At 40.7% G+C, this 15,854-nt stretch overlaps 1 protein-coding gene across 1 annotated transcript in view; it reads left to right on the top strand.

Moving 5' to 3' along the window:
* Positions 1–15,854, top strand: part of LOC124799214 (laminin subunit alpha-1) — a 216,601-nt gene that overhangs the window by 136,762 nt on the left and 63,985 nt on the right. The window contains exons 26-27 of the mRNA XM_047262749.1: positions 4,061–4,226; positions 14,880–15,645. Coding sequence (XP_047118705.1) covers positions 4,061–4,226; positions 14,880–15,645 — 932 coding nt within the window. The remainder of the gene's footprint in view (positions 1–4,060; positions 4,227–14,879; positions 15,646–15,854) is intronic.

The raw sequence follows: 15,854 nt of genomic DNA, 5'->3' as shown, positions 1-15,854 counted from the left end.
GGAAAGAAATGAAAGAGGAAGCTGTCTGGAAGAATTTTGCACAGATCATAACTTAATCATAGCTAACACTTCATTCAAGAATCATAAAAGAAGGTTGTACTGTACACATGGAAGAATCCTGGAAATACTAGAAGGTATCAGATAGATTATATAATGGTAAGACAGAGATTTAGGAACCAGGTATTAAATTGTAAGACATTTCCAGGGGCAGATGTGGACTCTGACCACAATCTATTGGTTATGAGCTGTAGATTAAAACTGAAGAAACTGCAAAAAGGTGGGAATTTAAGGATATGAGATGTGGACAAACTGATTAAACCAGAGGTTGTACAGAGTTTCAGGGAGAACATAAGGGAACAATTGTCACAAATGGGGGAAAGAAATACAGTAGAAGAAGAATGGGTAGCTCTGAGGGATGAAGTAGTGAAGGCAGCAGAGGATCAAGTAGGTAAAAAGACGAGGGCTAGTAGAAATCCTTGGGTAACAGAAGAAATATTGAATTTAATTGATGAAAGGAGAAAATAAAAAAATGCAGTAAATGAAGCAGGCAAAAAGGAATATAAACGTCTCAAAAATGAGATCGACAGGAAGTGCAAAATGGCTACGCAGGGATGGCTGGAGGACAAATGTAAGGATGTAGAGGCTTATCTCACTAAGGGTAAGATAGATACTGCCTACAGGAAAATTAAAGAGACCTTTGGAGAAAAGAGAACCACTTGTATGAATATCAAGAGCTCAGATGTAAACCCAGTTCTAAGCAAAGAAGAGAAAGCAGAAAGGTGGAAGGAGTATATAGAGGGTCTATACAAGGGTGACGTGCTTTAGGACAATATTCTGGAAATGGAAGAGAATGTAGATGAAGACGAAATGGGAGATACAATACTGCGTAAAGAGTTGACAGAGCACTGAAAGACGTGAGTCGAAACAAGGCCCTGGGAGTAGACAACATTCCATTAGAGCTACTGACGGCCTTGGGAGAGCCAGTCCTGACAAAACTCTACCATCTGGTGAGCAAGATGTATGAGATAGGCGAAATACCGTCAGACTTCAAGAAGAATTTAATAATTCCAATCCCAAAGAAAGCAGGTGTTGACAGATGTAAAAATTACCGAACAATCAGTTTAATAAGCCACAGCTGCAAAATACTAATGCGAATTCCTTACAGACGAATGGAAAAACAAGTAGAAGCCAACCTTGGGGAAGATCAGTTTGGATTCCATGGAAATATTGGAACATGTGAGGCAATACTGACCTTACGACTTATCTTGAAGAAAGATTAATACTCTCTTTCAAATTCTAAAGGTGGCAGGGGTAAAATACAGGAGCGAAAGGCTATTTACAATTTGTACAGAAACCAGATGGCAGTTATAAGAGTTGAGGTGCATGAAAGGGAAGCAGTGGTTGGGAAGGGAGTGAGACAGGGTTGTAGCCTCTCCCTGATGTTATTCAATCTGTATATTGAGCAAGCAATAAAGGAAACAAAAGAAAAATTCAGAGTACGTATTACAATCCATGGAGAAGAAATAAAAATGTTGAGGTTCGCCGATGACATTGTAATTCTGTCAGAGACAGCAAAGGACTTGGAAGAGCAGTTTAATGGAATGGACAGTGTCTTGAAAGGAGGATATAAGATGAACATCAACAAAGCAAAACGATGATAATGGAATGTAGTCGAATTAAGTCGCGTGATGCTGAGGGAATTAGATTAGGAAATGAGACACTTAAAGTAGTAAATGAGTTTTGCTATTTGGGGAGCAAAATAACTGATGATGGTCAAAGTAGAGAGGATATAAAATGTAGACTGGCAATGGCAGGAAAAGCGTTTCTGAAGATGAGAAATTTGTTAACATCGATTATAGATTTAAGTGTCAGGAAGTCGTTTCTGAAAGTATTTGTATGGAGTGTAGCCATGTACGGAAGTGAAACATGGACTATAAACAGTTTGGACAAGAAGAGAATAGAAGCTTTCGAAATGTGGCGCTACAGAAAAATGCTGAAGATTAGATGGGTAGATCACATAACTAATGAGGAGGTATTGAATAGGATTGGGGAGAAGAGAAGTTTGTGGTACAACTTGACTAGAAGAAGGGATCGGTTGGTAGGACATGTTCTGAGGCACCAAGGGATCACAAATTTAGCATTGGAGGGCAGCGTGGAGGGTAAAAATTGTAGAGGGAGACAAAGAGGTGAATACACTAAGCAGATTCAGAAGGACGTAGGTTGCAGTAAGTACTGGGAGATGAAGAAGCTTGCACAGGATAGAGTAGCATGGAGAGCTGCATCAAACCAGTCATCAATGTAAGTGGTGGCTTGAAACATGCAGTGTGCCATGGGTGAAGGCTGATGGGAGCATAATTATGCTATGGGAGACATTCTCCTGCACGTGCAAGGGACCTGTGGTAGTAATCGAAGACAAGCTGGCAACTGCAAACCACGTGCATCCCTTCACCCGTTGTCTTTCTCAGTGGCAATTTCATCTTTCATCAGCATAATTGTCTGTGTCTTGGAGCCAGAACAACGCTACAATTGTTTGAGGAACATTACAGTGAACTTTTGTTGATGTCTGTGACCATATTCACCTGATGTAAATCCTGTGAAACCTATCTGGGTTGCTCTCAAGCACCATCACTTTGTACACAAATCAGCATCCCATTATTTACATGAATTACATGACATGCCACATACCTCCACAGACCTACCACCAAACTATCAGATCTCTGATATGCAGAATCAGTGATGTATTTCTCACAAAGCTGGGCTGACAAGCTATTAAACAGGTGGTCATAATGTTTTGGCACATCAGTGTACTTGCACCTGAGATGGTATAAGTTTGTTGCCCATGTTCATTTTAATACCCCATTCTAAATTCAACTGCCCTGAAGCTTTATATGCTGGTTAAGCTGTATACAGTCTTATATTAAATGACACTTTTGCCTAACATAGGTCTCTAGCAGGGTCCAAATTTCAGGCATGCAATTTTTCTGGATCTACTCATGGAGTAAAGTTTATGAAGTAACCGAAAAAATTTATAGTCCAGACAATATTTAAAAAATTCCCTCTAAAGACATGTTCTTTGCGTGAACTGTGATGAAGTTTTGGCACAGCCAATAGTGAGCAAATCTCAATCATCTTTGGTCTTGTTAAAGGACAGGAACTAAGACAGTGGCAGGTAGGCAACCAGTGGAACTGTGGCACCAATGGCTGAGGCAATTTTAATGACTAAGAAATTTGATTTTCTGTGCCATCAATTGTCATTGTTGATAGTTGTGCTCCTCCTGCTATTTTGCACATACTTCCTGTTGTTCTGTGTTTTAATTCAAGAACTTCAGCAGAGTGAAGTCCACATTGTTCAACATTAGACATGTGTGAAAGTTGTGAACTTGTTATCATTTTATTAGTTTACTTGCAAGCATTTGCATCTTTAGAATAAGAAGTGTCTGGAGGTGATACCAAAACAATTTTGCAAGTGCCATGTAACTAAAAATGGGAATTATAGTAATGTCACCATGTCTTTTAATTGTGTGCTTTGCAAGATTTTTGGTGTTTCAGTATCAGTGACACTGTAATGCATCCACATTTTAGCATTAGTGACAATGAATAATAAAAAAAACGTTATTTTAAACAATGTAATTGCATTTTACTAGCAAAATTTCAGCCCCACGAGGTTTGTTGATTGTGCTGTTTGTCTCAGAGACATTTGGTACACAAGTCCCAAATGATTGTATTTAAGCTGACAGGTTAACACCGGTTTGTTTCCCACCAGTCCTACCCTCAGTAACATTTAGATATGCATTTATTTATCTGTTGTGACACATAATGTTCTCGCCATATGTAATCATAGCCAAGTCATGAAGTTTGCACGTTCCATCTTTCAGTAGTTCCACTCACGATCATTAATTATCCAAACTGTGTTACACGTGCCTCTAGTCTCAGCATTTTAGTGTTATTATGAGATCCATTTTGCACTTAAATATTAGAGAACTGAGTCATAATATGGTAAACATTAGAGAAACTGCTACTGCATGTCATATAGCTTTATTTTTTATGTCTTTCTTAACAGGACCAGTTTGTAGCAGTAGTAATGAGGGAAGGGAAAGTTATTTTTATAATACTCTATGGTGATGGAAATCGCCTGGAAATATCAACTTCCAATTTTTACAACACTGGAAAATGGTTTCATATAGATGCAATTAGATTTTTTGACCGAAGATCAAATCATGAAACAGGTTAGTTGCAAAATTAATAGTATGTCTATCACATTCCTAGGTAATATTGTGTTGCAAGTGACTTAAGATATCGTATCGTAGTAAGTATTTCTCCAATCTCTTGAAGAAAGTATATAGAGCTAACCATGTCTATAAGTTTCAGTCTTACTCTTATTACAAACTTATTTCATACTTCATTTTATATGTAGATGTATAGATGAATTATATCAGCCCCCACCCCACCCAAAAAAAAAAAGGCTGGTAATACATTAACTTTATAATTCTATTTATTATTGTCCACAATTCAGTATTGTTATATTTTCTTTATTTTCCTCATGTTATAAATATTATAGTTATGAACCTGAATTTAGAAGTTTGTAATACATAGACCATTGCAAAATTGAGATTCTCATCTCAGACAATGGAAACTCCCAGTAGGAATATCAACAGTGTAGGGAATGACAGATTGCTATTTACCACAAAGAAGACACGTCAAGTTGCAGACAGGCACAATGAAAAGACACTTCCATAAAGCTTTTGGCCACAGCCTTCATCAGTAAAACACACACACACACACACAAGCAAGAAGCAAGCACACCTCACACATACAGGACCACCAACTCCAGCATCTCTGGCTGGAATGCTGTGACAGAAAGCTTTATGTAAGTGTCTTTTGATTGTGCCTGTCTGCAAATTCACGTGTCTTCTTCACAGTAAGTAGCAGTCTGGCTTTTCCTACATTGTTGAGATTCTCATCTTGTTGACAAAGACAGCACTAATGATTGTACATTTGTGAGACTGTAAGTCAGACTATGAAAACGGAGTGTATGGAGTGACAACAAAGAAGCTTATAAGTAGGGCCCAGATTTTAATGACAAGTCATATTTTTTTCTGAACTATAGGGTGAATTTTAGAACAATTTATACACAAATCTAGGCATTTTAGTGTCGAAAAATGTATTTTGATTGTGCATATAAAGTCATATTTCAACAAATTTTAGTAATAGGTCATATTGTGGCTAACTTTCAATATAATAGGTCATATTTCCGTCAACTTTTGCCAAAAATGCATATACTATTTTTCTCATATCTTACGGGGCACACAAATAAGAAAACGAATATGTTGCTCACGATACAATATTTAACGTGCTATTATGAAAGATAAACAGATAAATTACCACACAGCTTTATTTCTCAGGACTGTAGCAGAAAATCGGTGTACCACAACAGTCGTTTCGCGAACATAAAACATTGTTGCACAGAGTCGACAATACGCTCTCAGAGCCAATAAAGGTGGCTTCTGCCATAATAATCATCGCAGTTGCACAGATGTTCCCATTAACCAGTTTGAATACAGCCTTTGCCCTGTTCAGCGTGCCTAAAGCAAAGTGCTCGGACAGCATGAAGTTGCGAGGATATGTTTGAGAATTTGGAGAGAAGTTCTTTAGTACTGATGGGAAAATATTATTTTGTAAACTTTGTGAAGTTAAAGTTTGTCCAGAAAAGCGCTTTAATGTGCAACAACACTGTAATACCACTAAACACAGCAACTGTGTGAAACCAAGTGCTGGAAATAACAGCAGGCAAACGCTTTTATTTGAACAGACAGGTCAGTCGTCAACCGTGCAATCATTCTGTAAGGATTTGTGTGAGATGATGGTGTCCTACAACATCCCATTGGAAAAGCTGAACAATCTACACTTCAGACGGTTCTTGGAGAAGTACACAACACATCCAGTTCCAGATGAATCTACACTGAGGAAGAACTATTTATCTGTATGCTACAATGATGTGCTCAAAAAAATATGAATTACTATTGCTGAGCAAAAGATCTGGCTGTCAATAGATGAAACTACAGATATTAGTGGGCGATATATTGCAAATTTTGTTGTTGGTGTTCTAAAAATTGATGGACCTGGAGATATGTTCCTACTAATGTGTGAAGCTCTCAATAGAGGAACAATTTGACGATCACTATTTTGTTTGACAACTCTCTGAAGCTAATGTGGCCGGATGGTGTGAAAAGAGACGACATTTTGCTGCTTGTAACAGATGGTGCTTCATATATGGCAAAAGCAGCCAAAGGGCTTCAGATTCCCTACCCCAGTATGGTGGTACGCCACTTGCCTTGTACATGCGTTGCACAGAGTTGCCGAAGAGGTGTTACCAAATTACCCTGACGTGGACAAATTAATTTCCCGTGGCAAGAAAATCTATGTGAAGGCTCTGATGCAGGTGCAGAAATTCAAGGAACAAGCACCTTCAGCGCCTCTCCCACCTAAACCTCTTCTTAGCAATTTTTCAGTGATATCAAAAGCCATCAAATGACTGGAAGCTGTTGGCACTCAGCTATGTGAGGCCCTGAGTATTGTGCAACATGTGCAGAGTGAGTTGGGTCGAGCTCGTGGTCATGTGGCTGACAAAGTGAAAACCAATTTGCAAAGTGTTCTCCAACGGAATACTGGATATTCTACACTGTGCAAAATTAGTGACCGTCTTTCAGGGAATGCCACAACATTTGAAGATACTGAAACAAAGCTGAATTCCAGTGACCTGGCTGCCTTCAAATACGCTCCAATGACGTCTTGTGAAGTGGAGAGGAGCTTTTCCAGGTACAAAACTATCCTCAGTGACAACTGTAGATCTTTGACAATGGAAAACCTGAAAATGCACCTTGTGATCCAGTGCAACTTTGCAGATACTGAAGATTCACATACGGTATTAAATAATGTGAAACACTTTAAATACTGTTGTTGTTGTTGTTGTTGTTGTGGTCTTCGGTCCTGAGACTGGTTTGATGCAGCTCTCCATGCTAGTCTATCCTGTGCAAGCTTCTTCATCTCCCAGTACCTACTGCAACCTACATCCTTCTGAATCTGCTTAGTGTATTCATCTCTTGGTCTCCCTCTATTGATTTTTACCCTCCACACTGCCCTCCAATGCTAAATTTGTGATCCCTTGGTGCCTCAGAACTAGCCCTACCAACTGGTCCCTTCCTCTTGTCAAGTTGTGCCACAAACACCTCTTCTCCCCTATTCTATTCAATACCTCCTCATTAGTTATGTGATCTACCCATCTAATCTTCCAGCATTCTTCTATAGCACCACATTTCGAAAGCTTCTATTCTCTTCTTGTCCAAACTATTTATCGTCCATGTTTCACTTCCATACATGGCTACGCTCCATGCAAACACTTTCAGAAACGACATCCTGAGACTTAAATCTATACTCGATGTTAACAAATTCCTCTTCTTCAGAAACGCTTTCCTTGCCATTGCCAGTCTAACTTTTATGTCCTCTCTACTTCGACCATCATCAGTTATTTTGCTCCCCAAATAGCAAAACTCCTTTACTACTTTAAGTGTCTCATTTCCTAATCTAATTCCCTCAGCATCACCCGACTTAATTCGACTACATTCCATTATCCTCGTTTTGCTTTTGTTGATGTTCATCTTATATCCTCCTTTCAAGACACTGTCCATTCCGTTCAACTGCTCTTCCAAGTCTTTTGCTGTCTCTGACAGAATTACAATGTCATCGGCGAACCTCAAAGTTTTTATTTCTTCTCCGTGGATTTTAATACCTACTCCAAATTTTTCTTTTGTTTCCTTTAGTGCTTGCTCAATATACAGATTGAATAACATCGGGGAGAGGCTACAACCCTGTCTCACTCCCTTCCCAACCACTGCTCCCCTTTCATGCCCCTCGATCTTATAACTGCCATCTGGTTGCTGTAGAAATTGTAAATAGCCTTTCGCTCCCTGTATTTTACCCCTGCCACCTTTAGGTGGCTTTAAATACTATGTAGAAATAAAACCGTTGTTTTACTGTTTTGATAGATGATCTTTTCACTGTACTTTGTGTGTAGAAAATAAAACATTCAGACATTCAAAAAATAGGTGCAAATTAGCCACAAACCCGACAGAAAGAAAGAACTATACTTACAATATTTTGAGAAGAGAATTTTGTTTTACTTTATGCTGAATAAAAAATTAAATAAACAAACAAGAATGCTTTAAATATACTTCTAGTAAGTGATATTTTATTTTAAGGTCATATTTATGTAAGTCTTTGGCCATAAATGCTTGCATGTTTTACTGTTTTTGAGGTAATTAAAATCCGGGCCCTACTTATAAGTGATCAGAATGGCTTTTTGTTCCTTTTGTTATTTTTTATTATTGATAATTTTTTTAATACTTATTAATAATATTGTGTGGGCAATATCTTCTGGACTCTTAAAATATGGTTAGGAAAGTCCAGGAAGACTGTAAAAGATGTAGAAGTGAAGGAGACCATTCACTGATCAGCAGGAGCATTAAGTCATTGACAGGCACACAAAAAGAATGAAGACTTCACTAATGAGGTAGAGGACACTCCCACAGGTCGGCAGGTGGGCTGGGCTGGGCTGAGAGATTGCGTCAGGTGGGACGGGTAGAGAGGCGTGAAGCAAGAGGAGGGGTGGGGAAGGTAGCAGTCGGCTAGGAGGGAGGCAGCAATTGTGTGGCATAGGAATGATGGAGGGAGAGGCAGCAGGTGCATGAACATTAGAGTCAGTGTGTTTGTGCAGCTTACGGTGAAGATGATGTGCAGGTGTGGATTGAACGGGGTTAGAGACTGGGGTAGAGGATGTGAGTGCAATGGGTTATTGTCTGAGACCAGGAGAATAGCAGGAGCGGACGATATGTTGCGAGGCTAGCTCATAATTGTGTAGTTCGGGGAAGCTGTTGCTGGTGGGAAACGATCCAGACAGCGTGGCTTGTGCAGCAGCCTTCAAACTTGAGCATGTAGCACTCGGCAGTGCACCGTTGGGTGGTCAACTCTGCTCTTGGCCACAGTTTGATGGTGGCCATTTATTCTTTGGACAGCTGGTTGGTGATCGTGCCCACATAAACTGCTGTTCAGAAATTGCAGCAGAGCTGGTATATGACACTGCTGCTCCCACAGGTGATCCTGCCTTTCGTGGGATACAATAAGCCTGTGATGGGACTTGCGTAGAATGTGCAGAGGTTGGTGAATTTGGCAGGTCTTGCACCTGGGTCTTCTACAGGGATATGAATAGACCAGGATGTTGTGTAGGTTGGTGGGCAACAGAATACTGCTGTAGGAGGGGTGGGAGGGATCGTTGGTTAGGGTTTAACATCCCATCAACCGTGAAGTCATTAGAGACAGAGCACAAGCTTAGACTATGGAAGGAAATCAGCCATCCCATTACAAAGGAACCAACCAGGCACTTGTCTTAAGTGATACAGGGAAGTCATAGGAAACCTAAATTGGGATGGCGAAATGGCGATTTGAACCGTCACCCTCCCGAATGCGAGTTCAGTGTGCCAACCACTGTGCCACTGCACTCTGGCTCCAGTCTGTGACAATACTGGGTGATGAAAAGGTTTCTTCTTTGCAGCTGGTTCTTGGGGGTTGTGGGAAGGTTAAGGGTATGTGGAATATGGTGGAGAAAATCTCTTTGAAGATTAGGTTTTTGGGATAGCACCTGTCTGTGGAGGCCTTTGTGAGGCCTCCTGCATCTTGGGCAAAGGAAATCTCATCAGTGCAAGTACACTGTCTGTGGGTGGCCAGAGCAAATGGGAACAATTTCATGGTGTGGAAGGAGTGTCAGTTGTCAAAATACAGGTACTGATGGTAGTTACTGGGCTCGATATGGACAGAGCCACGGATGGATCCGTCAGAGAGGTGGAGGTCACCGTCCGGGAGGTGACGTGATGGGCTGAGAAGGTCCAGTGAAGAGGATGGGAGAGAAGCTATTGAGGTTATGGAAAAATGTCTTGGTCCTGGGTCCTGATAATTAAGACATCACCATTGAATGTGAAACAGACAAGGAGTTTGGTATCATGGAAGGCTACAAATGTTTCCTCTAGGTGGCACATAAGCAGATTGGTATAGAAGGGTGCCATGTAGGTGGCCACGACCAGACCATGGATTTTTTTTTATATATATATCTTCTCTGCATAGAAGTAGTAGTTGTGTGTGAGGATGTACTTAGTTAGATGTATAACATTTAATGTAGTGGATTTGGAATTCAAAGGGTGTTGGAAGAGTTAGTGTTTGATAGCAGCAAGGCCATGAGCTTGAGTGTTGTTGGTGTGTGGGGAGGTGGCATTAACATTGACAAGTTGGGATCTTGGTGGTAACGGGGTAGGGATGATCAAGGTTTGGTGAAAGAAGTGATTTTCGTCTTTGATATCAGTGGCTAGGCTATGAACAATTCATTGGTGGCATTCCTCAACACGAGTGAAGATTCTTTCAGTGGGAGCACAGTAACCAGCTACGATGATGCAGTCAGGACTGTTGGCTTTCTGGATTTTGGGAAGCATGTAGAAGTTGGGTGTGTGGGGGGGGGGGGGTCATTGGGGTCAGGAGGGTAATGGATTCAGGGGGAAGATTCTGGGATGGGTTTAAGGATTTGAGTATGTATTGGAGGTAATATTGGACTTCAGAGACGGACTCATTGTGGCAGTATATAGAGGAGTCAGACATTTAGTGGAAGCCTTTTGTTGGGTAGTCACTTCATTTCATTATGACTGTGATGAGGCCTTTGTTTGCAGAGAGGATAGTTAAGTCAGGGACTATCATGAGGTTGCAAATGGCTGTTCTTTGTTCCAATGCAAGGTTTGTAGTCTTGGAAAGGGACCTGGAAAAGGAAGGAGAGGCCAAGTTGAAGGTAAGAAATTCCTATAAGGTGACCAGGTGGTGGTTGGGGGAGGAGATCTCATTTGGACAATGATATGAATTGCAAGAGATGACATTCAGTATGAGGATTAGATGGGCTTTGATTGGAGGAATTGCAAGCAAAGAAGTGTTTTCAATATCGAGATCAGGAGAAGGAAAGTAGATCTTTGATGAGTCCAGCATGGTTGAACTTGGGTATGGGCTGAAGTTGAGGCCTTTGAACAGGACAAATTTCTATACAATAGACAGTTTTGGTGGGCACATTGACAACATCATATTGGCTTTGCTTAGGTTCTGGGTCTTGTGGGATGTTGGGAGGTTGTTTTGGAGGATGCAGCAAATGGGAAAAATCAGCAAGGCAGGGTCTGCTTGATGTGATGGTTTGATGAGGAAGTTTGAGGGTAGGCCAAGTGTTGATGGGTAGTGCTGTTCTAAAGTGAGTGTATGGTGTCAGTAAATTTTATAATTTTTCAGGCAGTGTCTTGAGTGCTCTTTCAGATGTTGGAGGGCAAGAGTTTGTTTGGGAGGTACAGATTGCAACTCATCAGTGTTGATGCTGCCTGCATATACACCACATCCCTCATGCCCATAGCCGTGGTGCTATCAAACAATACCTCTCCCAATGTCCTTCCAGCTCCAAACCCACTACCTCACTTTTCATACATTTAAAAAATTGCATCCTCACACACAAATACTTCTTCTTTAAAGGAAAGATACATAAACAAATCCGCAACATAGCTGCAGACACCCACATGGCATGCATGTATCTCATTTTCTTTGTGGATCACCTAGAGGTAACCTTCCTAACTTTCCAAAACTCCAAACTCCTTTTCTATTTTAGGTTCATTGATAACATTTTCATGATCTGGATCTAGGGCTAATACACCCTATCCTCAATCCCCGACAGCCTCAACACCTTATCTACCATCCACCTCACCTAGTAATCCTCAGCTGAACATGCCACTTTCCTGAACATTGACCTCCACCTCTCTGGTGGCTCCATCTATGCCTGTCCATATTAAACCCACTAACACTGACAGTGCCTATATTTTGGCAGCTGTCACCCCTTCTACATAAAAAAATCACCCCTATTAAAGCCTGGTCACCCATGGATGGTATATCTACAGTGATAAGAATTTGTTTGCCCAATATGCTGGGGAGGTCTCACAAAGGCCTCTACAGACAGGTGCTATCTCGAAAACCTAGTCTTCATACAGATTTTCTGCTCCATATCCTCACATACCGTTAACCTTCCCACAACCCCCAAGAACCAGCTGTTAAGGAGAGCCCTTCTCATCACCCAATATCATCACAGACTGGAGACAGAGTGCAGTGGCACAGTTGTTAGCACACTGGGCTCACATTTGGGAGGGTGATGTTTCAAATCCCCTTTCTGGCATCCAGATTTAAGTTTCCTGTGATTTCCCTGCATCACTTAGACAAATTTGTGAATGGTTCCCCTTTGTGAAGGAGTGGCTGATTTCCTTCTCCATCTTTCCATAGTCTAAGCTTGTGCTTCATCTCTAATGACTTCATTGTTGATGAGATGTTAAACTATAATCTTTCTTCCAGACTGGAACAACTTAACCAACCATGTTCTTCATGAGGGCTTTGACTATCTATAGTCACACTCAGAAATAAATGACATCTTAACCAATGATCCTTCCCAACTCTCCTACCTGCACAGTATGCTGGTCTATTCATATACCACTCCCACTCCCAATCTCATGCCATAGCGGTCATATCATTAAGGAAGGCCCACATGCAAGATCTGCGTGATTTACCCATCCTAGTGCATCTTACTCAGGTCCCATCACAAGCTTAATCTGTTTCACAAAAGGCAGGACTACCTGTGAAAGCAGCAACATAATACACCAGATCTACTGCAATTTCTGCGCAGCATTTTATGTGGGTTTGATCACCAACCAGCTGTCCACATGAATGAATGGCCACTGCCAAAGTGTGGACACAACTGGAGTTGACCACTCAGTGGTGGAACACACTGCTGAGCACAACATCCTCTAGTTCAATGGGTGTTTCACAACCTGTGTCATCTGGACACCCCGTCTCCCTCCAGCAGAAGTTTCTCTGATCTATAGACATGGAAATTAGCCTTAAAATTCACTGTTCACTCCCACAACCCCACACCCTATACACAAGAGTCTCCCCTTCATCTTACCTGCCACTCCCTCCCAAACCATGCCTCCATGTCATTGTCATCATACACTGCATGAACTCATTGACTCCAGTGTTCATGCACCTGCTCCCTCTTTTTCCCACATTCCTATCCCTGCCACCTATCCCTCCTAGCAAAGTTTTTATTCTTTCCCTGTGCTCCTTCAGATACTCAATGCTTCTGATATTTGCTGAGTGGTCTCCTTTACTTCTTGACACTATATCCCGCATGACTTCTGTTAAGTCAGCTTTCTGTCAATTTTTGGTTTGCTCTTTTAATGAGATCAGCACTCCATTACCTCCAGGTATCGATTTCTTTACAACTCACTTTCAGTTCAAAAACAATCTTCACATGCCTGTTATAACAACACTAATACTCACTGTTTATGAGCATAGCTTTATATACAGTTTTTATTCACCTTATCACAAATGTCGAGCACCCACCATATAGTCCTGATCTTTCCCCACATATTATCATGCCTTTGGTTGCCTCGGTGCTCACGGTGATTTTGTTTGATAGGCATACCAATTCTGGACCGCACGGTCCTCGAGTGGAAACTTTTTGATCTCTCTTTATATATTGCAATCCTACCTTTAATTACTTATTCAGATTATTGATAATGGATATGCATGTCAATTTCGTGAAAATTTTAGCTGCTTGGATTCCCTTCCTCTTCAAAAAAGAAAAGATCGTACTTTAACGTATCAGTGTGTAATCAGATAAATATTACGATTGCAGTAGTTCCAGAGTAGAAACAAAAAACAAAAATGAGGAAAAACAACCATTCACCTGAAGCCAATTAACTTGTGGTGTGGACACACACACACACACACACACACACACACACACACACACACACACGCGACCTTAAAACATAAGTCAGTTTGTGCCAGGTTTGTTTAGAAAACCTGATTTCTTGGTTCTTCACTAGCTTTCACATTAACCATTAGGTTCTCAGAGTGCACCTCCAGGCCTGATTCAAACGTTTATCGTCACTCAAGCTGCTGTTTGTAATCTCCAAACACTACTATCAGTTCTCCCATAGGATGTGTGACAGTGGCATTGGTAGAACCTGTGGTAGTAGTGTTAGGAAATCACATGGAGAAACATCAGTGACAGCAAAAGTTGTCAGGTCAAGAGGTGTTGTGAGAGAGGCAAATGGTATAGATAAGATGAGTCTTTGAAAAAGGCAGGAAACCTGTGTTTGAGTCTATGAATACCACAAATTTTCAATCATCACAACATTTTTATTACATTGAAGTTTCAGTGTTTCTGAACGATTTTCACTGATATCATTTCATATCGTTGCCACCCCCCCCGCCCCCCCCCCCCCTGTTGATTTCAACTCTGTTGTTCCATTCTTTTCATTTCAGTGCGTTGACTACTTGTCAGTTAGAAGTTAAACATAAAGTTATATAAAATTAGCTTTCAAAAGAAAACTTGTGGCCAATTGTGCCTGTCTGCAACTTGATGCATCCTGTATCAAAGGTTCTCATGTGTCCAGCCGGATCCATTCGACGAACGGATCCGGCTGGAGACCCGAGAACCTTGGATACAGCACATTCGCCGGGAAAGCCTGAGATTTCATTGGATGCATCCTCTTTATCGTAAGTAGCAATCCGCCTTTCCCTACATTGTTGATATTCCTAGCTGGGGTTTCAATTATTTAAAAGAAAGGAGTCATTAGATAAGAAAACATTTTACAGTTAAAGTACAGATTGTGTGTAAATTTATACTTTAATTCGTGACTTTTGTTATATTTGCAAACTTGATTCTTCTAATGGCTGAAAGTAAATTTAATTATTTTATATTTCAGCAAAACTCAAGATCGGGAATGATGAACATGAAGCATCCCCCATCTCACCTCAAAGTTCTGACACTATTCCAGATTTGTCTGAGGCTTATTACCTGATTGGTGGTCTGCCTCCAGGGTTTGACTTGGCTCAGAATAACATCGGCTTTACAAAACCGTTTTTAGGTTGCATGTCAGGTATACAAGTTGTAAATGAGGGAATTAATCCTCTTCAAGGAAAATTTTATGGTGTAGAAGCTTCGTGCTCCCTGTCACTCAGAGTAGTTAGTTTTGAAGGGAATGGATATCTGGAATTACCATCACACACACTCAAAAGAAAATCCTCCTTTGAATTTGTTTTCCGTAGTTTGCAGAATGATGCTCTGCTTATGCTTACCACATCAGCGAAAACTGATTCATTGGACGAAGAGAGAACTGAAAAGTCTCACAATGTGTCACATTATTATTCCGTATCACTCAAGAATGGTAGAATTATTGTATGGTTAGATGCTGGATTTGGAAAGGCTGTGCTCACCTCAGCCACCTCTTTCAATGATGGGCAGTTTCATGTTGTGTCAGTAATAAAGCAATCAAGGAAGCTGGAACTGAGAGTTGATGATGCATGGCAGAGCACAGCTGTTTTACCAGGAAGTGCTGTTGTTATTAAAGCTCCAGGAAAAACTGGTGGACTTTACTTTGGTGGTGTACCTCAGGATATAAATTGGCACAGTATGGCAGCAAGTGCAAATCCAATGGTTGGCACAATCAAGGATGCAAACTTCAATAATGAGTGAGTAATTTAAAAAACACTATTCTACTGTTTAACTAAGAGTAAGGGCAGTGGTTATGTTTTGAAACATTAAAATTAAGTAAATTAAAATAAATAAATAAAAGAAAAATTGTGTGTTGAAATGAGGTGGTTGTAATTTAAACTATCGACACTGAGAATGTAAGTTGTGACAGGGACTTAGAAAGTGATGTTTAAACTTGACTGTTCCC

The sequence above is a fragment of the Schistocerca piceifrons genome, chromosome 5, assembly GCF_021461385.2.
Source record: "Schistocerca piceifrons isolate TAMUIC-IGC-003096 chromosome 5, iqSchPice1.1, whole genome shotgun sequence".
Classification (NCBI taxonomy): domain Eukaryota; kingdom Metazoa; phylum Arthropoda; class Insecta; order Orthoptera; family Acrididae; genus Schistocerca; species Schistocerca piceifrons.
This window is presented reverse-complemented; position numbering and strand designations above follow the sequence as displayed.